Here is a 26,675-nt window from a genome sequence, read left to right on the forward strand (position 1 = left end):
AATCTTGAACGTCTTTTTACTTCTAGGTTTTACTTCTAGGAATTTTAAGAGCCCAAATCGCAACTAAATGCCTATGGCTCACAGCATTTTAGTTTGCCAATTTAGCACATTGGTTCTATAATTTATTACTGAGAAGCCAAACTTGGGTAAATTAATCTGTTACATTGGTGTTGGTATTTGTTTGTATGTGCTCATTTTAATCTCAAATTCAGACAGGGGTATTAGGGTTATATTTAGATTTAACAAAGTGCATTAATTTGAAGACATTATTGACCTTCAACAAGTTTAAATCCTCTGGATCTCAGCAACCTGCTTTTTGAAATAAAGAGGCTGGACTGGGTGGGGTGGTAAAGAATAAAGCATAAGCTTAAGAGGCATAAAGAAGTGGGTGTGAATCTCTGCTTTCTTATGCTAATTGTCTCTATGGCATTAAGTCATTTTCAATTTCATCATTCAGAAAACGGGGACATCACTTTCATCACAGGCTTCCTGCAGTGAGGAGTAAGTAAGACCAAGTGCTCAGAGTGCCTGTTAAACCCAGGAAGTGCTCAGACTATTACTGCTGACACTAAAGCTTCTGAGACTGTATTACTAACCGGCCCAATATCCTATTAACACTCCAAGGCCAACCTTTATCAAAGTTTAATTATAAACAGTGCTGATATGTGAAGGAACATGTTTTGACCTTCAGGATATTAAAAAATGTTTAATTAATGTAAAAACACATCAGGTTTTAAAGCCAATTTTATTAAACTGTTACTGTACAAATGCTACTAAGATTTCTATTGCAATAAAACTGCTTTAGTTGAAAGTGAAAAACTACAAGTCTCTTAAATTTTGTTTGCTTACATAACACATTTCCCCACTCTAAACAAAGACTGCACAGACTTACTGGAGGAGGCACACTACAGACAGGGAGATGCTGTCCACTGAAAACCACAGAGCATCCTGGGACCTGTTGTGTACTGCAAGCAGGGATGTGCTGGCCTGTGCAGAGTGGAATCCCATGTGGTGCCACTGTAGTTACTGTGTAGGAAACAGGGACAGTGCCCTGATGGAGCTATTAGGAGAGAAAAGCAAAACATTGGAACTTCAGCTGTTTGGATAAAACATCAACTATTAAAAATTTAAATCTAGGCATTTATTGAGTCCCTTAGTTGCACAGATTTTCACAATGTACTTCTGCAACAGTTTCAACCAGAATATTGTCCTTGTATAAGAAAGCCGACTGTTTCAAGAGTAGTAGTATATGATATCCACTGAGTTGGGTCTAAACTCTTCCCTCAAAAAGTCCAGGAGAATAATGAATTGCCATATTAACTTTTCTAGCCTGCTCCATAGAGCAGAAAGCTTCTCTAAAGAGGAAATTTGGAAAATGAAACATTATCTTTTAATAATCTGGTCACATTCAATAGGGGGAAAAAACTTTTGTTTAATTGCAACTAGTGCAACAATGTAAAGTAATTAGTATTTTCTAAAAGTTAAATAATTTCCTTTTCTCTTGGCCAGATCTATTTCCATCCTACCAATTCTGAGGCAAAACATGTCTTTCCACATCTTCCTTCATGAGCATATAAACATATACAAGCATGATACCCATGAACTGTTGTCATGTTTGGTTTTGTTCTTAATAGAAGTGAGATATTACCCTGCAAATTACTCTTTTCCATTAATATTGTAGTATCTCTTCAAGGGAATTAAAGGGAATTCATGCTTTTTGACACTAACCAGACATTTCAACTACACTCATAACTTTAACACAGTCCTATTATTCATATACTAATGGACACTCAAGTTACATTCACTCTTTCACCAATACAAATACAACCGTAAAAAACAGCACTGAACAATATCTTTACATATTAGTTTCATTTATTTCATAAGGATTCATGGGTAAAGGGTGAATGTATTTCAAACTAGCAAGTATGGATGGATTAAATCACACCCCAACAGCAACAACAGGACTCCCAGCATCTCTGCTCAAAGTAGATATAACTACCTGCTAGAAGAATGAAAAAACAAAAAAACAAAAAAAAATATCAATGTTTGCTTTAAATTTGCATTTCTCTTTTAATATGTTTTTTAACCATCTAATTTTCCTTTTCTATAAATAATCTATATCTTTTGCTCACTGCCCATGTTCTATTAGGTTCTCCATTCACGTTATCGTTTGGCTTTTTAGAGATATGTATAACAAAAATATTTTTTGTCTGTTTTATCTTTTGATAAATCCTTTATTTAATGGTAAATTTTATCTTTCATGATCTTTTTAAAATAAACTTTTAATTAATTTGTTTGTTTATTTATTGGAGGGGGAGGTAATTAGGTTTACTTATTTATTTACTTTTAGAGGTGATACTGGGGATTGAACCTGGGACCTTGGGCATACTAAGCACGCACTCTACCACTTGAGCTATACCCTCCCCCTTATGTTGTTTGAATGTAATCAGAGTGTAGCTTTTGGGTTTCTTTTATTGATAAGGTTATACAAATATGCTGCTAAACTTTCTAATACATTTATTTTTTTCATTTAATTTATACTCCAACTAAAATGTTTCTGTTTATAGTGTGAAGTGGGGCTCTAATTTTTTTTCCATCATACTTGTTTCATTTATTAAAACATCCCTACACCTCTAAACTGAAACATCTCTTATTTCCATTCAATAATTTCCCAAATATACCTGGATCTATTTTGTGCTAAATTCATGCAGTTTCAATTATAGTATCTTACTATAGTAATATCTAGTAACACAAATTCTTGTTATCATACTTTCTTTTCACTTTATTTTGGGCCATTTTCACATATTTATTCTTATGTAAATAAACTCAAATAATTTTACCCAGTTTCAAAACCCACTGGTAAACTAATCTGTATTAATTTAATTGTATTAAGTGTTATTTTAGAAAGAACATAATTTTATATTAAGGCTTTTCATTGGAATATTATGCTACCACATATTCAATACTATAGTACTGTAACTGCAAGAAATTAGTTTTCTTCATAAAGACACTACATGTAAGTTTTGTTATATTGCTGATACATTACTGTTCTCTATTTCCATGTCAAATTGGTTAAATCCTGGTAATGAAAAGTTACTGTTTTTTTATGTATGTATTTCAAACCTAACAACCTCATTCAGCTTCTTAATTCTAGTAATTTAAAAAATTAGAACCTTTTTCTATGTATACAACTACATCTGCTAAGATTAAACACAATTATTTGTCTTTTTGAGTTAGTAATAAAAAAGCTTCAAAAACTGATGCTCATAGGCACCTATCTTATATCTGACTTCAATGGAAATATAAACTGATTTTTTTTTTAATGTTCTGGATTCTAGTCCTTTCTCAGAAATAGTATTGTAAGTATTTTCTTCCAGACAGTGACTTGCTTTTTCGCTTTTTAAATAATGTCTTTTGGATGAGCAGAAATTTTTTATTTAATGAAATTCAGTATGTGGGTTTATTAAGTTGCCAATACTTTCTATTTAAGAAATCTTTGTCTACCTTATGAAGACAGCTCCTTTATTTTCTTTACCTTTCACATTTAGAACACAGAACCTAACTTTATTTTTGTGTGACATATGAAGTAGGAGCCAAGGTTCAAATTCACCTACATAAATATCCAGTTGTTTTCACACCGTTAATGAAAAAGACCCTCCTTTCCCTCCTGGAATTCCTTTGCACCTTTTCCAAAAATTAAGTGACCAAAATATATGTTTAAGTCTATTTCTCACAGTAAACATGAGTCCTATAGTTTTAAGTTTAATTTATCAACCATTTCTCAGTATAGTTAAGTGCTTTTCCTATGTCTTGTTTAAGAAAGCACTCCCTACTTAAGGTCATGATGTCATTCCCATGTTACTTTCTTAAAAGCTTCTATTGTCATTAACATTTATGTCTTTAATCTACCTGGAATTGACTTTCGTGAATGGTATGAGATAAAGGATCCAGTTTCATGTTTTCATTTGGATACCCAACTGTCCCAGCATCATTTATTAAAAATTCTGTCTTGTCCCAACTCATCAGCAGTTATACAACACATACGAAGTATTCATAAAAATGTTAGTTTATCGCTGGGCTTTATATTGTTTCATTAGACTATTTAATTATTCTGGCATAAATGCCTTCATATAAGCTTTATAAGAAGTCCTTAATAATTGGAAGAGCTACTCTGCCCACTTTTTCTACTTTAGGCTTATACACGAGTGGCTCTTTCAATTGTGGTGTGCATTAGAATCACCTGGGTTAAAACAGGTTGCTGGGTAGCACACCTAAGTTTCTGATTCAGTCAGTCTAGTAAACAGTCTGAGAAAGTACATTTTTAGTAAATGTCTAGGTGATACTGCTGCTGTTGACCAGTTGATACAGGACATAACTTTGAGAACCAACCACTTGGTCTTAAGAGACTTTAGACCAGAGTATTAGTCAGCCAACTGTATCGTAAAGGACCAAAAAAGTAATTATTTCAAGCTTGTGGGCCATCCTGATCCCTGCACAAAGCAGCCACAGATTACAGATAAATAAGCAAAGGTGTATTTCAATAAAACTCTACAAAAACAGCCAACAATAGTTTGCTTTTCCCTGCTCTGGATTAATTCCAGGTCCTTTAAAATGCTACAGGAATTGCAAAGTCAGCTTCTCAAGCTACACCAAAAACCTACTGGAAATTTACTTGGGAATGCACTAATTTTATATATCCTGTATGCCAGTTGATGAGTTTTTACAAAATTGGATCTTTCAAGCCAAATCTATCAGTATTTATTTTAGTTTTGTAATCGACTACATAGATGACTTGAACATCTTTTGTTAAGATTCTTAACTTTCTTCATATTATTTTGATTTTTCAGTAGTACTTTATTTACATATTCATTTTGGAGAATTTCAAACATGCTCAGCACTAAGTATAATGAACCCCCATATCCATTATCCAGACTCCAAAACCACTAAACCATATAGCCAATCTACTCCCATCAACTTCTCCCTTTCCTGTACTTTGCTGAAGCAAATCCCAGGAACCTATTAATTAGTATTTCAGTACTGTTTCTAAAAGACAACACCTAAAATAACCACCATGGCATTATCAATACACCTTAAGAAAAAGTTCTTTGAAATATAATATTAAGTGAGTGTTCAAAATTCCAATTGTGTCATAAATGATTTAACAGGTTTTTTTTCTTTTTATCAATCAGGATCCAAGAATGGCTTACATACTGCAATTAGAATGTTTTTTTTAATTGAAATATAGTTGATTTACAATTATGTTAGTTTCTAGTGTACAGCAAAGTGATTCAGATATATATATACATACATACATATACATACATTCTTTTTTATATTCTTTTCTATTATGGTTTATTACAGGACATTGAATATAGTTCCAAATGCTATACAGGATCTTGTTGTTTATTTTATATACAGTAGTTTGTATCTGCTCTTCCCAAGCTCCTAATTTATTCCTCCCCCTCCTTTCCTCTTTGGTAACCCTAAGTTTATTTCCTATGTCTGTGAGTCTCTTTCTGGTTTGTAAATAAGTTCATTTGTATCATATTTTAGATTCCACATATAAGGGATATGGTATCTTTCTCTTCCTGACTTACTTCACTTAGTATGATAATCTCTAGGTCCATCCATGTTGCTGCAAACGGCATTATTTCATTTTTATGGCAGAGTAGTATTCCACTGTGTATACGTGTGTATATACACACACACACACACACACATCTTCTTTTTAAATTTTATTATTGTGTTATCTAATTATTTTTGTAGTGGGGTGGAGGGATAATTAGGTTTATTTGTTTTTAGAAAGGTACCAGGGATTGAACCCAGGACCTTGTGCATACTAAGTATGTGCTCTACCGCTTGAGCTATATTCTTCCCCCACTTATACCACACTTCCTTTATACAGTCATCTGTCAATGGACAATTTAGGCTGTTCCCACGTCTTGGCTATTGTAAATAGTGCTGCTATGAACACTGGGGTACATGTATCTTTTCAAATTAGAGTTTCCTCCAGATATATGCCCCCGAGTAGGACTGCTGAATCATAGGGCAAGTCTATTTTTAATTTTTTAAGGAAGCTCCATACTGTTTCCCATAGTGGCTGCATCAAACTACATTCTCATCAACAGTGTAGGAGGGTTCTCCTTTCTCCACACCCACTCCAGCATTTATTATCTGTGGACTTTTTGATGATGGCCATTCTGACCGTGTGAGGTGATACCTCATTGTAGTTTTGATTTGCATTTCTCCAATAATCAGTGGTATTGAGCATTTTTTCACGTGCCTATTGGCCATCTGTATGTCTTCTTTGGAGAAGTCTATTCAGGTCTTCTGCCCATTTTCTAACTGGATTGTTTTTTGTTGTTGTTGTTGCAGTGTATGAGCTATCTGCATATTTTAGAAATTAAACCCTTGTCAGTCACATCGCTTGTAAATATTTTCTCCCAGTTGAAGGTTGTCTTTTCATTTTGATAGTTTCCTTTGCTATGCAAAGGCTTACAAATTTGATTAGATCTCATTTGTTTATTTTTGCTTTTATTTCTATCATGTTGGGAGACTGACCTAAGAAAACGCTGCTATGACTTATGTCAGAGAATGTTTTGCCAGTGTTCTCTTTTGGAGGTTTATGGTATTATGTCTTATATTTGTCTGTAAGTCATTTTGAGGTTTTTTTGTGTAGGGTGTGAGGGAGTATAGAATGTCTCTTTAAATTTATAGTTGCCACTTGCATTTCTCCTCGTCCCCCTCATGCCACAGCTTTTCTGAAAAAACTGGATGGTTTAGTGTGTGTATATATATATTTTAAAGTATTTTTATTATGTTTGATTCTGGTATAAAGAAATACAACTGATTTGTTGCATAGTTGTTCCTGTAGCCTATCAGTTCAATTCTTAATAAATTTGGGATTTTCTACCCATAAGATCATTTCATCTGCAATTATTGATGGTGTTACTTGCTCTTTTCTTATTCTTCATACACTTTCTTTTTCTTGCTTTCAGTCATCTTAGTCTCCAGGATACTGAATAGATATGGTGACGGTGATCATCCTGGCTTATTTCAGGTATCAGGAGGAAAGCACTCCAAGTTTTATCATTAATTACGTTTTTTGAATAGGCTATCTAAACTCACTGTAGATCTGTTTTTATTGGCTTTCATTTATAGTCCTTCTTTCTTCACATACTTGTTTAACTTTGTTTACTGCTCACTGTCCTTGAAAAATTACCTGAGGGAATTCTTTGAGAACTGGAATGAAGATTTCTTCCTCCAAAGAGAATCTATGTTTTCTAGGCCCCTGCAGTCCCAAATACTTTAATTTCACAGACTGATGTGAATTTGGCTGCAAATTACATTTGCTTCTGGTAACTCTTATCCTGAGGATACAGCCTACTATGTGCAGGAAGAGTCACCTATGTAGGGAGGGACTCTTTAAGTAGTCTTTGATTTCTGTCTCTTTTGCCTCATGATGAGACTTAAAATTGAAGTTCAAGTTTGCATAAATGAACAAGAATGCTCACAGGACAGAATTAGCATCCCTACTCCCCCTTAGACTTTGACCTGGCAATTCCTTCTGATCTTTAAGCTCTTCTGATGCTTTCAGGATATTGTTAATATTTTATCTAGCATAGTCAGTTGTCCTCAATCAAAGGGAATGCTCTGAATAATCTTGCCTACCAGCTCTAGAAAATAAAAGTCCCTTTTCCATTTTATTTAAGATCTTTTATTAGACATAACTAAATTTTCTATTTTTGCACCTATTAGCAAAATAAAACTTTCCCTTTCAATTTTTGATGAAATTAAAAATTTGAAAGATTTCCTTATGTTGAACTTATCCTGTCTTGCCAGAAAATAAACTCCAACAATCTTATTTCAATAATCCTAATAGATTAACTTTACTCTAACACTAGCTATGGTTTATTATTTAAAGCACCTGCATCTGTATTCAAGAGGCAAATGAGTTCAATGCTTTCATTTTTTGTATTGTCTATGAGGTTTCATTATTACAATTACATAAGCTTCATAAAATATACTTGGAGAATTTCTATCTTTGTCTATGATCTGGAATAGCTTAAATTGTAAATTTCAGTTCATTTTTAATTTTTTAAAATTAAAGTACAGTCAATTATAATGTGTCAATCTCTGGTGTACAGCACAATATCCCAGTCATGCATATACATACATATATTCATTTTCTTATTTAGTTCTTTAAAGGTTAGACAGAAATCAGATATAATTTCTAAAGAAAGGTTTTTTATTTTGCCTTCAATTTCTGCCACAGCTATTTGCCTGTTCAGGTTTTCTATCTCTTGCATTCTTCTAGTATTTACATATGCAATTGCTTCATTTCTCAATACATAGAGCCAGTAAGTAATTCTACAGAAATAAGACATCACCTTTTCTGAAATAAAGTCTTTTCACCTTTTCTTTCTTTGGTTCCATCTCTACCTACCTTCCCTTTCCCTTCACTTTAGCACCCACCCCATCCAGCTTAGTACACATTTCTCCATATTCTCCTTTGTGTTCAGTGTCCAATGTATACACATATATTTAATCATGTTTTTACAAAATGAGACATTAACACTTCTCTCAGTGTTTTCCTGCTCAACAGTATCTTGCAGGTATTGCTCACATTCCTGACATAATTCTAATTCTTTGTAATAGTTACATTCCATGGTATGAAGGTATCATAATTTATTCTACTACTGTGCTAATGGTAAGCAATCATTTTACTCCTACTTTGTGTCTATGGATTTGCCTCTTTTAGACATTTCATATAAATGGTATACAATCAATCTGTGGCCTTTTGTGACTGCCTTCTTTTACTTAGCATATTTTCAAGGTTAGTCCACGGTGTACCATGAATTAGTACTTCGCTACTTTTGAGTGAATAATACTCCATTGTATAGATATACCATATTGCATCTATTCATCAGCTGATTGACATTAAGTTATTGCTTTCAGTACATTTAATTTGCATTTAGGCACTGTATCAAATTCTTTCAAACTAGAATCTCTTGTGTTTTCTTCTACTACAATTAAACAATGAAGAGAAAGATACAATAATTTCTTCTGTTTTATATCCATCACAATACCTTAATGCATTTAGTAGTACTTACAACATTAAACAAAAATGGACAGAGCAAGCATCTCTCTAGTTGCTGATTTTGTCACTCACAGATTAGAGTACTTGCTGTTAGCTTTATTTATTATAATTAAACAATTTCCTTCTTCTGCTATTTTATTAGCATTTTTATTAAATTTTAACTGACTTTTCAACATCTTTTAATTATAATCAGATGGTTTTCCTTCTATTATTTGATGTGGTATAATTTTCATATTAAACTATCCTCTCTTACTTGGAATAGATCTTATTTGGTCATAGTTTTACTCTTGATATGGTGCTATATTTGTATTTTCTAAACATCTATTTAGAAATTCTTCCTACGTATTATGGAGGTTTTTGGGGAATCCTTGTTTGCTTCTGGTATTACAATTATGCTGATTTCAGAAAATAGAGTTGGCTTTTTAAAAAACCTAGAATTATTTGTGTATGGTTAAAACGAATGTTCCCTGAAGGTTAGAAAAAACAGCTGTAAACTCATCTGATCACTGTGCCTTTTCAATGGAAAGTATCTGATTAGCTTTCTATACTACTGTGCTAATTCAAACTTCCCTATTATTCTTGGGTCAATTTTAAGTTTTCTTTTGTCCCCCTCCCAGGGTTATATACAGAATTTCATTATACTAGTTAATAATGAAGCAGTATTTAAGCAGTTACTACTTGTACTACTTTAAGTGCTCAAAATGGATTAACTCTTAATTCTTTCAACATCCATTATGAAATAGGTGTTATTTTTGTTTTACAACAACAAATTCTCTGAATGGTTCCCACATGTGGATTTTTTTTTTAAATCATTCCTACTCTTCTTTACATTTGTTCTTTTTTCCTTAACCAAGTTCACAAGAGGTGTGCCATACTTACCAACTTTTCAAAGCACCAAGATTAGGTTTTCTTTGTGCTACTTCTTTCTTAAAAAAATAGATTTTTGTATAATTAATTTTAGTTGTTTTTCCTGCTAATTTACTCATCTCAATTCCCTTTGGTTGACTCTGCAATTCCCCCCCCCAATCACTCAAATAATTAGTTCATTTATTTTCAAAGTTTAAAATAGATATTGAAGGTTTATAAAATTTTCTTGGCAAACAGCTTTGGCATGTCCTACAGACCATGATATGATTTTTCCTTTATAATCTTGCCTCAAATATTTCAGTGTCAATTTAAAAAAAAAATTTTTTTTTACTTAGAATTTTTAGTTTTAGCAGATTGTGACCACAAAGAATGTGGTCTGGAAAAACTTTTCTTTTTATAAATTATGTGATCAAATTTTTAAAAAGTGTTTCATTACAATAAAGAGAACATGGCTGACAAAAGAATGGTGTCTGGGCAAGATCTTATTTTCTTTCAACTGTCAGTATACGGTACTTTCATTGTTTTCTATCATCCAATGCAGTAGATGAAAAATTGAATGCTAGTCTAAGTCTCTTTCCCTTTGTAATTTCTTCTATCTATAAACTTGGAAGATTCTTTTCCTCATCCCTAAACCCAGCAACTTTATAAAAATATGTCTAAATTTGTGTCTCTTTTGACCTCAGATAAATAACAGAATTTTAGTCTCACGCTCTGAAGACTGGCAAGCCCTCCTCTTATCTAGTCCCTCAGTTCCTGTCAAGAACAGAGCAAAATGAAGCTCTGTACCTGTCATCTCCTTGGAGACCTAGGGAAACATGTAAGCAAAGATGCACCCAACCGTCTTGCCTACTGAATTATTCCAGAAGAAACTGGAAGGGAGAGGGAGACAGGAATATATACTCAAACCACCAGCTGTCTGATATCCATTAATCCTATATCAATCATTTCAAACCAACTATTACAAAGAAGTCACTTTCATAACACCGGTTCTCATTTTTTGAAGTTCAACTTTCTTTTAAGGAAGCGGTGTAGAATTCCAATTTCAATCCTCAATGAAGAATGATGAACTTTTCTAAAATAGCTTCATTTTTGGTAAAACTGTCTCCTTTTAGGTAAGATGAAAAGAAATTTACAAAAAACCCCATCAACCTCAATAAACTGCTACCAACATTTAGTATCTGTATTTCCTGGACATTCTGTTACTATACCTGATCGTGTATGTCAACCATCACTGCATTCTGCTGGGGTGGATGAGCAGCAGGGTGTAACAGACGGGGAGATACATTCGGAGGGTGGAAGGCTCGAGGTTCCTCTATTGCTTGTTGCTGTGCATAAGGGAGATGGTGATAGTTTTCATCTTGACTTATGGAATTATGTCGAGACAGACGATCCCTTCTTCCTCTCTGGCGCCTGACAGGAGGACTGTAATATAGCAAAAAAGTCAAAAAAGTTTTATAATGTTTACTATTGTGATCCATTAGGATTCTGTATTGTTTCTCTTTGCAATCCATCAATAGTAAATGCTAAGGTAAGCTTGAGTACTAAATAATTGCCATGGTTCACCATCATTAGCTCTAACCACTTACAAATTTAAATAGAATGTATATGTTTTTTAAAAAAACAACAGCAGAAGAAAACAAAACTGGTATTCAACTCTGAGAGTATTTAGAAATCAACAGCGAACAACTGTCATTTTTTGGGAGGGGGTTTAATTGCATGAAACTGCCTTTTTACAGGCAAAACATGGTCAAATATCAATAACTTCATATGGCTTAACCTATTATTTTGCTTCCTTTATAAGTATTATATGACAGATTTTCATCTGCATATATCTTGCCAGTAATCCACATATGCCTAATGGGCACTTTATGTTTGTCTATTTGGCTAAGACATACAGAAAGGCACAGCTTCTATATGCCCAAAATGACCAAAAAAAAAAAGAGTAAAAATGCATGAAATAACTGAAGAACATTTAATCCGCTGACAACTGTAAATAATCAGTAATTGATAAATGCTGAGAATGGAAATGATTACAAGATAGCATCAGCATTAATATTCTAATACACAGAATTTTTAGGTAGAATCTATTTATTTAAGGAAACCACTTTTATTCCCCATATACTCATCATCTGCACAGTTTAACACAAATTTTAACCAGTTGTTATTGTGAGTAGACTTCCATTTTCCACTTAAACCCACAATTCAGCTCCACTGCTTTTTACAATGGCTCAGCGCCAATAACAACTGGAAAAAGCAGCAGGTCTCATTAAAAATGTACTCCACATAGGGCTAAAGAAGCCAAGCTGCATGCACCCTTCTAGACACAGCTGCAAACAGCCAATTCAGCAGTCTTTACTGAGGACAGGTCACCTCTCCCTTAATTGTTGCACTCTGTACCTCCAAATCTGTGTCTTCTCACCCCCAACTGCCCAGTCTTAAAGAGAACAAGGGACATCCCCTCTACAACATTAATTCCTCAATAGTGCTCTTAATACCATCCCCCCAGTTTCAGCTCCACCATTCATTGCTTCATTTATCTTTACTTTAAGCATCTCTTTTTTGCATTTCTGCTTCGAAACCTACATGTTGTATTTCATTGAATTTCAGATGCCATCCACCTTAGAATTCACTTTTTTAATGTTTTGAGATGATTTTCATACAGTTTTTCTATACCCCTCATCCAGCTTTCCTTCATGTTGATCTCTTCCATAAGAATAGAAAAATTATCAAAATTAAGAAATAAATCTTGGTATCGTACTTAATTAAACAACAGAATGCATTCCGACTTCACTGGTTTTTCCACCAATGCCATTTCCTCACTGTCTCAGAATCCAGTGGAGGACAGCTGTCATGGTTCCTTCATCTTCTCCAGCCTGACAGTTCTTCAGTCCTTCCCTGTCTTTCATGACATTGATATCTCTTAAGACATTATTTACTCTGCAGAATGTCCTTTAACCTGGGTTTGTCTGATGTTTTCTCATGATCTGCATGAGGTTATGTATTACTGGAAAGGATACTACAGAGGGGCTATGCCCCTTTCAGTGCACTGTATCAAGAGGCATATGACATCAATATGCATCACTGGTGGATATGTATATGACTGATCACTTGGCTAAACTAGTTTCTGCCAAGACCCTCTACTAAAAAACCCACCATTCTTCCCTATGTAATTACCAAATACCTGGCGGGGAGATACTTTGAGATTATGCAAATATTATGCTTCTGCTGAAAGTTTTGAGTAACGTTAGCATGCATTAATGGATCTTCAGCAATCACTATTAATGATATTCTAATGGTGATTTTCTACTCCCCTCATTTCTTCCACATGTATTAATTGGAACTCTATAAGGACAAGTTGTCCCTTCTCTCCTATTTATTTGTTTATTCAGTTATTTATAATGAGTATGGGCTCATGGATATTTATTTTATTCTTTAAGTTATAATCCACACTATTGTTTTATTTTGTTGTTCAAATTGTTTCAACTTTGAACAATGGGAGCCCTTTTAGTTTGGCCCTTTCACTACTGTCCCTACCCTTTTGCGCACTTCCTTAATATATGGCACCACAATATGCTCTAGCCTCATCCTGTATTTTCCCTAACCAATTCTGGAATTAACTAGTTCTCTAAAAAGTCCTGGTTCCTTTAACTGCAGAATGGTGTTTAGAAGCTAAGTGTGCTCACTACTTCTAGTCTTAAGAGAACAGAACAAGAAAATTTAGCTATGTGTACTAACTCATGTATATGCAGGTAACATATCTTTATATCTGTACAAATATTTTAGACTGTTTTATATACCACTAAAAAGGGAAAAGCTGCCAATTAGACTATAATACACCATCAATTTAAAGTCTTTATTAGATGTTAAGATATGGAAAAATGTGCACCTTAAAATCAAAATAGAAAATATGCCCAGATCACAAATCTCCTGAAAAACACTCAACCTGTCCACAAGCATTAAAGGCCCTTTCTAATACTGTTTTATTCTATTGCTGTCTCTTGCTCTTACTTCCTTACTCAAACATAATTTCAATAACTCAAACTTAACACAAATTGAGATCCAAGTCCTCTTGCTGGCATGTTAAATTTCTTGACACTTTTGGTCCCTGTCTTTCCTGTACTTCCTCTCATTAAACCTGGTATGTGTGTCATTGAAGTATAACATTTAGAAAGCAGAATTACTGGGAAATCTAGAAATAAGAAATAGTGACAAAAGATGGACAAATATTTCTTTCAGATGACTTTCACTTGACTTCAGTTGATATTATTTTGTCACTTTGTTTTAGGTGTATCACTTTTTAAAAAAAAGTTATTTTATTTTTAACAGAGGTATTGGGGATTGAACCCAGAACCTCACGCATGCTAAGCATGCACCCTGCCACTGAGCAATACCCACCCACCAGGTGTATCATTTGTAAAAAGCACAAAGCTATTTCCTCCTGGCCTCACTTACCTGCCATTTGTTGAACTGAGTTTTCTATGTAAGTTGTCTATCTGTTTCATTGTGTAGAAGCCATACATTCCAGTTCAATTTTTCTAGTGACTACTTAAATTTTTAATCAAAAACTTTCATTTTTCTAAAAACATCTAGATTGTACTTTTCCTTAACTTCTCTCTGCTGTGTTTCCATTTTATGTTCTGATATTTTCTGTTTTTTCCTTTTTAAATAGACCTTCATTCAGACTTGGCAGTGTGTCTTTTTTGCTTCCTTTGCTAACCAAATGGCCTTGAATCCTATTTATTCTTCTACTTCCTAGATAGAGTACAATATTTAATAATTCTTTCAGAGAAACTCTCTTATTAATCAACTTTAAATGTTTGAAATGCTTTTATATTTTGGCTTTACCCTTAAATGATAAGTCAGTTTTCTATCTTGAGGTATCTGTGAATTTTTTATTTATTCTTTGTATATATTCTGAAATCCCACCACGACCTTACCTCTAACAGTCCTTCTTTAATTCTTGAAAGTTATTTTGTACTACTTCTGTAAAAATTATTCCCTTTTATTGTCCCTGTCTGGAAATATGATTACACATACTTAGAACTGATGTATGTCTATATTTAAACTTCTTTTCCACATCTTCCATTTTGCCTTTTTATACTATGTTCTAGGGAAACTCCTCCACTTGATTTTTCAGAGACCAAGATACTTCTTCTGCCCATTTATTAATTTTACCAAGTAAGATTTTCAGTTGACTTTATGGATATAATAATCCCCTCTCTTGCATCTCTCTCATGTTACACTTATTTTAAAATTCTATTTTGTTTATCCTATTAACTGTTTCTTCAATTCTTTGTTTTATTGAGTTTTAGTGCCCTTCAAATGTTTTTACCTTTCCTCAAATGTTTGGTAATTTCCTGGTGTACTCATCTTTGTATTTGAAATTATGCAAGACTATTGCTGAATACTGCATCTGCTTATAAAGCTTGCTTCTGGTAGAAAATCTGGCAGCTTTTATCTAGTCTATAACAAAGTATTAAAGTAAGAATGGAGCAAGGAATAACATACAGTGCTGGGCACAGTAAACCTGCAGCTAGTTTTCTAGGTAAGTGCTCCCTATCTCTCCTTTGTGTTCCCATGAATACAGGGCAGGGCACAATGCTTCTCTTCAATTTGGGAACCCATAGCTAGTTACCATTACCATCTAGAAACAGACCCTCTGTCATTCTCTTTCTGGTCCAGAGCATCTCCTATGACCTAGCAGTTGTACTCCTAGGCTTATATCCTAATAAACGTTATACATGTACACCAAGAGGTGTGTATATAAAGGTTCCTAATAGCACTCTTTTCATAATAGTAAGAAACTGGGCATAACCATTACCTAACAGTAGGTGGATAAATTATGGTACATTAATATAATGAAAGATAACACAGTAAAAATAAATGATTTACCCACATTGAACTGTTTAGAAAAACAAAGTCAAAGAATACACTTAAATGAACTAAAAAAGGCAAAAACTAGAATTATATTGTTTTAGAATACATTCATAGTTTTAGAATACATACATATCAAGGAAATGATAAATAGGGTTTATCCTCTACAAAGGAGAAGGAAAACTTCTGATGTTCTATTGTAACCTAGGTGTTGGGTACAATCCTTTTGTTGTACATGTTCTCCTGAAATGTATGGAACATTTCATCATAAAATAATAGGAAAGATTACAGCAGGTGCTCCAGCTATCACCTTGAAACAATCAACCATATTTCCTCAATGCTATTAAATAGTTTACCTAGTTGGCATAACATTAAACATTTCCATATAATTAGGTAATAATGTACCAGAAATTTAAAAGTCTTGGCATCTCAATAGAATATAGCTCAGGAATAGGTTTATCTTGTTTCATTTGGAACAATGAATGATGAGTTTTAAGATCTCTTCAGTATAAGTTTACTAGGGCTGCCCTAACAAAATAACATAGACTGGGTGGCTTAAATGATAAAAATTTATTTTCTCATATATCTGGAGACTCAATGTCCAAAATCAAGGCTGGTTTCTGATGAGAGCTCTCTTCCTGGTGTTTCCTCTTACAAGGACACTAATCCTTTTGGATCAAGGCCTCATCCTTAGGATTTCATTCAATCCTAGTTGCTTCCTTAGAGGCTCCATCTCCAAATACATCCACACTTGGGGTTAGGGCATCAATATATGGATTTCCAGGAGACACAAATATTCAGTCCATAACATCTTCCTAGCTCAACATTATCAGTATTTCTTAGATTATCAACATCCTGAACATGTAAGTATGTTCTCACTCCACAGAGGCACTATTTCCTTGGAAGAAGAAAGGTATGATCTGAGGGAACAACTAAGGAGGAAGCAGTTTCAGGAAATGTATTCCCTTGGGAAGGAAAGGCAATGGCCAAGTCTCATAAGGAAGAGAGGACTGAAAGTTAAACTAAACTTCTCTCTTCATATTACAGGCTCCACAATTTCATAAGAAACCTCCCAGTTGCCTTAGAGAACACAGAAGGAATAGGAATGGGGTGGAGAAGACGGTATTCATTTCTAAGAAGGAAGTAGAAGAGGCTGCTTGTTTCTAAGACTTCCATATTTCCTTACAGTTGTAAACTATAAAATGCATTTTTCTAACCAGGATTGAAAGCTACCCACAAAGTCTTAAACCATAAGATGGCTTAATTCTTATATAATGGCATGGATTGATTTTAGGTAAATCACTTTAGTCTCTTTCAATTTCTTCCTCTGTCATTGACAAGCTAAATAAACTCTCATGATCTAGTGCAGAAGCCTACAACTTATGATGTTGTTGCTTGTGCATGTGTGTACAAGTACAAAGGTGTTGGTATGTTTATAAAACTCCTAAAGAAAGAATGCTTTCTGATGTTAACAAAAAAAAGCCTCACATATCTACCAATAAACAAAAATTTAGTAAGTAACTGTAACCAACTAACCTTCTTCTGTTGCGTGCAGGTGTGTTGCATCGTTCCCCTGAGAAGTGATGTTGGCTTGGTCGAACTGAAGGGGGCTGCCTATTTGATGTCATCTCCCATGGTCGCATTGGTGGTGAGGGAGCTGGTGATGCTGATGTATAATCAAAGACTGAATGAGAGAGGCGCTGTCTCTTGGGACTTGGGCTATCTTCACTCTGCCAATGCAACAAGATCAGTCAACTGAATAAGACCTTTTAAGAATTCTGCATTACTGTTTAAATGCATAAGTGTCTATGTTTACCCTAAAGGAGGTAAAATATACACTATCAACTCAAATTAAATTACCTTTAAAAAATGTGGAGAATGGGGTGGAGTGTGAAAGGGAGATGTACAGCAAACAGTATCAAATGAAAAGTTAACTGTTTCTTAAAACTCATCATAAAATTCATCAGGTAACAAATACAAGGTACACAATAAGGCAATAAGCAATTGTATGGTATTTGACCATCTCTCTAAAACTTCAATTCGACTGAGAAATTCTACTACGCTCTCCCATCAGTTAATAGTTACTCTTTTAAGCATCAGGTCTCAGCTGAGAGATCTATTCATGAGGGTATAATTTAAATAAGCCCTTGATTTGATTCTAAATCACACCTGTCTGCCTATGTATTCCTGTTGTTTAAGGACGTCACATTTATTAATTAATAAAGGTTATGTGAACAAACTAAGATTTATATAAAACAGAAAAAAAGTCAGCTGACCTAGTACATCAGTTCTTAACTAGAATATCACAGCATTTTGGCAAAGACATTTTAGAGAGTTTCAGGTTGATCAGGTAAGTAGTGGATAACTCAAAACCTACACCTGTTAATACAGAGGCACAGTCTCAAGTTTTCAAGGGTCCCAGCATTGCTTACTAGCTGTAAAATTGGTGAGGATAGCATAATTAAATTATTAACTCTCCAGGATTCCCCACACAACTCAATTTTCCAATCGAGTCTCACTAAACTGCCAAAATTATAAATTAGCTATAAGTCTTGATGAGGGCTATGTGTTTTCTAATAGAACCTCTCCCATCTCCAGTCTACTCCTGCAAATTCTAATTATTTGAGCACTTTTGATTGGCACCTGCTGCTAGCAAAAAAAAAACATGTTAATATTAGCTGAAGAACATATGGGGCAACATAATACAATGTTAGATTTTAAGATATAAGCATATAAAACAAAACTGACTAAACTGATAGGAATAAATTAAATTACTGAATGTTTACTTCTGATCATTCTAGATTATTTAGCAGACATATTCAAAAAACCATATCCTTTTCCTTCTATATTTAAGATTATGATCCAAATCTGTCACTGCAACTAAAATAGAAAATAGTTTTCAGAACCATATACAAATGCTCTTGTTACTTTCCTCACCACACTAACCTTATTTTCTCCCTAGATTTATCTAGGTGCTATTAAAAGTATACTTGCTTTTAACCCCTTGATTTTAATAAGAAAATCAGTTATGTTCTGATAATCCTCAAACTTAAAAAATAGTCACTGAAATTTAGATATTCTGAATAAAACAAAATGGCAGAACAACTAACACTTGACAAACTCATACATCAACTGCACATAAGCATTAGAAATAAGTGATCTCCATATCTGGTAAAACAGATTTATCTAACATTGACTTTCTTTAAGTACAAAATGTTAGTGACAAATCATAATCACTAGCTTTCATATGTATAATCCTATACTGCAAAGCTTAAAGCAAGCTAAGATATGGAACTTGAATTCTACAAATACACTGCCCAAAATGGAGGAGACTGCCACAGATCCATAAAAAAGACCAGAAAAAACTTAGCCTACCAACCTTTACATATTTTCAGTGATTTTCAAGTCGCAGGTTAGCGTATTCTTATTTTACAACAAATGTGTTGCTTTTAAGAGTGGAGATAAAGAAAGAAAACTGATAAAGTTCCCCATCTCTGAGTTGTTGGAAAAAGGTTCTCAGTGTATAAGAGGAGACAAAGACTAGAAAGTGAAGGGAATTAAGTGGAAGTGAGCTATTCATCAGTACTACGGTAATAAGTCGTACTTTTTCACTCAAAGTAGTAGGAAACCGTACTTGATAAAAACAGGGAAACATTTTAAAAAGTTAGTTTACTACATGGTTTCATCATATTCCTTATCAATTTTATACTTTAAGGAACTCAAAAAAAAAAAAATCCTCATAATCTCCAGAAAAAGAAACAGGGAGTAACCTACAAAGAAATAGGAATTAAATTAGCATTAGACTTCCCAGAGAAAACAAAAGATGCTCAAGCGCTCTGAGGGAAAATAATGTTGAACCTAGAGTTTTATATTCCAGCCAAACTATTAATCTAGTATAGGGGCAAAAACAAAGAACTTGCCAGATGTACACAGATTCAAAGTTGCTTCTCACATATCCATTCAAAAAAATTTAGTTGATTGACTGTATGTGCATGTTCTCTCTTTCACTTGAGGAGATATACATATGATGTAATAAACAGAAGTAACCCAGAAGAGCAATGAAAAGAAATCCCAGGATGATGGCATCACTGCAGGTCTGAAAAGCAATCATTCCAAATTAGAACTAGAAGTCAGAGGACACTGAGAGAAATACAAACAATATAAACAATGTAGATTCAAATAGTATAACTGAGAACAGTATGATTAAAATTTAAGTACATGGCTCTTTTATTGTGAGAAATATTAGCTGGACAGCTGCATGTAAATCAATGAAGTTAGAACACTCCCTCACATCATAAACAAAAATAAACTCAAAATGGCTTAAACACTTAAAACATGTAAGACAAGACACCATAAACCACCTAGAAGAGAACACAGGCAAAACATTCTCTGATACAAAGCATAGCAATGTTCTTCTAGGTCAGTCTACCAAGACAATAGAAACAAAATGCAAAATAAAAATAAAAAGCAAAATAAAAGCAAAAATAAACAAATGCAACCTAATTAAATTTATAAGCTTTTGCACAGCAAGGAAACTCTAAACAAAAATTTCCTCCCAAATTATGGAATGGGTTAAAATATTTGCAAGTAATGCAACTAATAAGGGATTAACTTCCAAAATATACAAACAGCTTATACAACTCAGTAACAAAACAAACAATGCAAACCAAAAACGGGCAGAAGACCTAAACAAACATTTCTCCAAAGAAGACATTCAGATGGCCAACAGACACATGAAAAGATGCTCAATATCGCTAAGTAGCAGAGAAATGCAAATCAAAACTACAACGAGGTAGCACCTCACACTGGTCAGAATAGCCATCATCAAAAAGTCCACAAATGATAAATGCTGGAGAGGGTGTGGAGAAAGGGAACCCTTCTAAACTGTTGGGGGGAATGTAGTTTGGTGCAGCCATTATGGAAAACACTATGGAGATTCCTTTAAAAATTAAAAATAGACTTACTCTCTGATCCAATAACCCCACTCCTGAGCACATATCCGGAGGAAACTCAAAAAGTTATATGCACCCCAATGTTCACAGCAGCACTATTTACAGTAGCCAAGACATGGAAGCAACATAAACATCCATCAGCAGAGAGGGGATAAATAAGATGTAGTATACATATACAACAGAATACTGCTCAGCCATGAAAAAGAATGAAATACTGCCATTTGCAGCAACATGGATGGACCCAGAGATTATCATATCAAGTGAAGTAAGCCAGGGGGAGAAAGCAAAATTCTGTATGATATCACTTATATATGGAATCTAAAACAAACAAACAAAAACCAGAGAGATATAAATTAATTAATAATTACAAAACAGAAACAGACTCACATAGAAAACAAACTTACGGTTACCAGGGGGAAAAGGGGGTAGAGAGGGATACGTTGGGAGTTCAGGATTTGCAGATACTAACTACTATATATAAAACAGGTAAACAACAAAGTCATACTCTATAGCACAGGGAGCTATATTCAGTATCTTATAACCTATATTGAAAAGAATATGAAAAAAAATATAAAACGAAATCACTGTGTAAACCAGAAACTAACACAACATTGTTAATCAACTATACTTCAATTAAAAAACAGAAAAAGAAAAAGGGAAGGAGGAAGGAAGGAAGGAAGGAAGGAAGGAAGGAAGGAAGGAAGGAAGGAAGGAAGGAAGGAATATACAAGGCAATCAGAGTGGAGGACAAAGACAAAAGCAAATCTGTATCATTTTGTCACCTAAAGCATTCTACAAGTAGTGAGACGATTATATCTCCTCATCCATGGACCAAACATGCTACTTGGTTCTGCAATGACTTTACAGATATTCCTAACACTACGAAGAAAAGAATGTTTACTGGTTTTCAATTATTATAACCAACATAGGACAAGGCATGAAAGATCACTGTTATAGTTACAGAATAGAACATAAGTATTGCAAACTTTGATATAAAGTAACTATGAAAACTTTTGTGACAAAATCATGGACTAAATGTGAAAACCCTAATATAAAATATCTAGAAATAATGGCTTACATACAACAAAAATAATTTTTAAATGCACTGCTGGATTCAGAAAAAAAAAGAGAAATTACCAAGGACAAGAAACAAAGAGGAAAACTAAAAAACAGATAGATTTGTTTTTTGATGCTCCCAGAAGGGAAAGAAGATATGGTCTTACCACTGAGACCCCTGCATTAAGCTAAAATTTCCAAGTACTATGCTTTCAATAAAAGGGAGGACTAGAAAAAGGCATCCACTGGCACAGAGAGTCTACTCTTTATGGACTGAGAACTGAAGGAGGGATCATTTCCCTGAGATTTCAAACCACAGGTCAGCTCCTCACACCAAGACTGGAGTTTAAATTTTTCACTACTCGTGTTGTCTATGAACCTCTAAACTTAGAAGTTAATATAAAAACTAATCCAGAACTATGTTACCACATGGACTCTTGACAGAAATAAATGCAAAGCAGAATCTGGAAGGATACTTCCAATACCTAGGCCAGTAGTTCTCAAACTTTTGCCTGTGTCAGAAATACCAGATTGTTGGGTCCACTTTCCAGTCTCTAATTCAGACAGTTTGGATTGGGACCTAAGAATTTTGCTTTCTAACATGACCCCCCATGACACCTGCTGCTGCTGGTCTGAGACTACACTTTGGGAAAAACTGAACCACTGAAGATACTGAGATCCTCTTAGGAAAAGTCCCTAGGATAAACTCACCACAACAGAAAATTTCACATTTTGAAATCTCAGGGAGAGAAGATTCCGTCCCTCCTTGCTGACCCTGTGCCAGTAGGCTGACTTTACAAAGCACCAGATGGTGACAACCTAAATTCATAAGATGTTGATTCAAATCAGGTTCACATATTGTCTCTAGCTGTACAGAATAGTGTAGAGATAGTACAGTACAGAATAGAGGTGCAGATTTAGAGATCAAGGGAGGGAAGAGAGGGATAAAGGAAGGAAGGGAGGAAGGACAAAAGAAAACAAGCAAGCTAGCATTTATACCTAACATTTAGCATGTGATAAAATAAGTACAGGACTACACCTCTATTAACACCAAATCTTAACAACCAAACATCATTATTAGAAGCGAACACGTGAGAAAACATTTCATGGTTCCAAACAAACAAAAAACAGAAATCATTAAATGCTAAAGAAAAAAAATGCACGTATGTGCATATATATACACATATACATGTATATACATACACACAAATAATATGTATCTGTCTGTGTGTGGATTGGTAGATAGATAAAAATACCTCAGTCAGCAGTCTTGAAGATAATGGGACATGCTGTGCCAAGCAAACTCTCCCCCAAACTGAAACAGGTTCCAAGGTCTAGATAAAAATTGGTAACTGAAATGTGCCTCTGACTTCAGCAACCACTAAGTAAGCCCCCAAGGACTTCAATCTCAAAGGAGCAAGGGGGCAACTAGAGTAGGGGGAGGTAAAATCTCCAAAAACCAGGTCCTTCCTCCACTTATTCAGCACTACCATTCATCTCAGATTTACAAATAAATAAGCATAGCTTGATTTAAGAGTCCCCTATCCTCTTTAAAACTCCCAGACTCTCTCTACTTGCCTGAACTATCTTTGACAAAAGATGAAACTTCTCATTCCACAACCTTCAAATTTAAATGGCCCAGGAGAGAAAACTCACTGAATTCAATTCATTTAAAATAATAGATGTGAAAGCACTTAGAAAATTAAGACATTCTACATAAAGCAACTTGCTAATGAAGAATTACCATCTACAACTGCCAAGATATGAAAGTAACCTAAGTGTCCATCAACAGATGAATGGATAAAGATGATGTGTGTGTATGTGTGTATATATATAGAGACACACACACACACACACACACAAAACGAAATACTCGGGCATAAAAAAGAACAAAATTTTGCCATTTGAGGCAACATGGATGGACATGGAAGGTATTATGCTAATGCAGTAAGTCAAAGAGAAAGACAAATTCTGTATTATACCACTTAAATGTGGAATCTAAAAAGTACAGCAAACTAGCTAATATAACAAAAAAGAAGGAGACTCACAGATATAGAGAACAAACTGTGGTTACCAGTGGGGAGAGGGAAGGGGGAGGGGCAGCATAGGGGTTGGGGATTATGAGGTACAAACCATTATTAGGTATAAGCTACAAGGATAGATTGTACAACATGAGGACTATAGCCAGTATTTTATAATAACTATAAATGGAGTATAACCTTTAAAAACTGTGAATCACTATGTTGTACATGTGTAAGTTATATAATATTGTATAACAACTATACAATAAAAAAAATTTTAATTTAGTAAAAGAAAGAATTACCAACAAGGTAAGTCCTTTTTTGTTTCCAAAGGAAGGATATAAGCAGGGGAAAGCAGGAAATTAACAATTTTATATTTAAATTACACAATTTACAAAATGGTCTCTATACATTTTCTCATTTAATTCTCCAGAAACTGGTCTTTGTTTAAACTGTATTCAGTTGTTTTTTTTTAAATGGGGGGAGGTGCTGGGGATTGAACCCAGGACCTTGTGCATGCTAAACATGTGCTCTACCACTGAGCTATACCCCCACCCACTAAACTATATTCAGATTTATGTAAAATGTGTCCCTACTAGTGAAGATGTACCAAAGACAATTCAGTGACTGTACTGCCTTTGAACTACACAACATATATAGTCCTGTTTTATGTAATTCACACAAGAGTTTAATTTTCTGATGTGCAGACAGCTCTGATAGTCCTCAGCTCAAAAGATTTCAGAATAAAATCCAACCTCATAACCAGACTAACAGTATATCCTCCTGGGACGTTTTTCACTTGTAGATATAGGAAGGAAAAGAGGCTTTGAATGTTCTATTTTAAAGAATCACCATAGCATGCATTAAAAAAAAATTAGAACTTTTCTTTCTGATATGGTCCAAGATTGTCTTTTCAAAAAAGCCAAAGAACAGTTTTATGTACAGTGAGTGCTCGGACAGGGACTCTAGTGGTATAATACACTGCAATCCCATTATAATGAATAGGATGAAATATTATATGAAAATATTATGTTACTATATCCTTGGCCATAACTTGCTGAATTTAGGTAGGCCTGTATGGCTAATTTCTGAATAACACTAGCAACCTTAAGTCCAAGATTTTTCTTAATTTTTAATCACATAAAAACATTGGTTTGCAAAAAAGATTTATCTTGATGCTGTAATTGTAATGTTTTTACATATTGTATTGTAAACATATATCAATAAAATAATCTGAAGCATAAACATGAAACCAATGAAAAAAAAAAGGTATTGAGAACCAACTCGAAATCAGGGGATCCCTCTGAACTACCCACGTGGAATTGTTCTGCAGACAGCTGAAGCTCAGTCTAGAAATACAAATTTAGTTTTGGTATACAGATAGATGGTAGGTCAATGAAGTTGCAGGCATGGACAAAATTGTTCACAATAGTTTTTGCAGTGCAAAGGAGGTCCTTTTGAATCTTAAGAAGCTCCAACAGTTTATGCTGAGTAGCTGATAAGAGGAGAATGGAGTATGGTAGTGAAAGCCAGTGTAATGGAGTTTCAAGGATTCAACCAAGAGGTCATGTAGAATGAGAGCTGAAAAACATCCACTGTATTTAACACGATGGAATTCACTGACATGGAACTATTTCCTTATAATATAATTTAGTATCATTATGGCATTATTTCCCTCTATGACAATTTTTGGAAAAGCTTTTGTCCCTGTCTTTCCTTTGATAACCTTCTTTATTTAAGGGTAAAAGTAAAGTTCTGAAGTAAAAAATTTCCAATATTTTTGGCTAATATTTTTATTAAGTCTATAAATTTGCTGGAGAAGATACTTTTACAGTAATTAGTATTCTCTTTCAGAAATCTAGTATATTTCTTTACATGTTTAAGTCATGAAAAATTCAATCACCTAATTAATTTTAGTAAGTGTACAAAATAAAGCATCACAGTTGTCATTAAGACGTGTGCGCACATGCACCCCCTACCCCGCAAATCAAGGGTTGTGCCACATACGAAATTCAAGTTCCCTACAATGTACCTGAGGTTTTCATGAAACCATACTATCTTTAATCACAATCACTGAATTGGTTGGTAGTACAGAAACTGCTAATTTTAAAATTGATAGCAAGGAGACGTGAGGGAATTTGGGGATGCTGATGAAACTGTCCTATATCTTGATTGCAGTGGTTCCACTCTGTCTGTATTGTCAAAAACACAGACAGGTACACAGAAAGGGTGAATTTGACTGTACGTTAACTAGACGTTAATTTTAATTTAAAAAAATTATAGGAGGCACTTCAATCCTAATTTTAAATATAGGCTTATTTTTGGAGATGCAAATATGCCTATACCTATACCTCTTCCAGAAAAAAACAAAAAACAAGAAACAAAAAATCCAGAGCAGTAAGTACACAAAGCCATCATTTTTACAGAAACATTAAAATACCAACCACATGTACACCAAGAAACATACAAGAATATTCATGGCAGCACTGCTTGTAATACTAATATAAAACTAAAAAATTCTCAAATGTCCATCAAAAAGAGAAGGGATAAACTACAGTAGTACATCTACATAAATGGAATACTAAAAGCAGGAAAATCAAGCTACAGTAAACAGCCACATGCATCAATATGAATCTCAATATGACAAAAATATACAAGGTATGATACAATTTACAGTAAGTTCAGAAACTAAACAGTACAGTACTGAGGGATACTCTGTGGAAAAACCATACAGAAAAGCAAAGGGATGCTAAACACAAAATTCAGCAGAGGTTTTCCCAAGGTACAGTACCTGGAAGTAATACA

The 26,675-nt window shown here is 34.1% G+C and overlaps 1 protein-coding gene across 9 annotated transcripts in view; it reads right to left on the reverse strand.

Moving 5' to 3' along the window:
• RNF38 (ring finger protein 38) overlaps positions 1-26,675 on the reverse strand; it is a 113,037-nt gene that overhangs the window by 15,498 nt on the left and 70,864 nt on the right. For all 9 annotated transcript variants that reach the window (XM_074361837.1, XM_074361836.1, XM_074361835.1 and 6 more), the window contains 3 exons: positions 17,378-17,571; positions 11,176-11,389; positions 893-1,060 (listed from right to left, as the gene is read on the reverse strand). In XM_074361837.1, coding sequence (XP_074217938.1) covers positions 893-1,060; positions 11,176-11,389; positions 17,378-17,571 — 576 coding nt within the window. The remainder of the gene's footprint in view (positions 1-892; positions 1,061-11,175; positions 11,390-17,377; positions 17,572-26,675) is intronic.

Source organism: Camelus bactrianus, chromosome 4, assembly GCF_048773025.1.
Source record: "Camelus bactrianus isolate YW-2024 breed Bactrian camel chromosome 4, ASM4877302v1, whole genome shotgun sequence".
Classification (NCBI taxonomy): Eukaryota; Metazoa; Chordata; class Mammalia; order Artiodactyla; family Camelidae; genus Camelus; species Camelus bactrianus.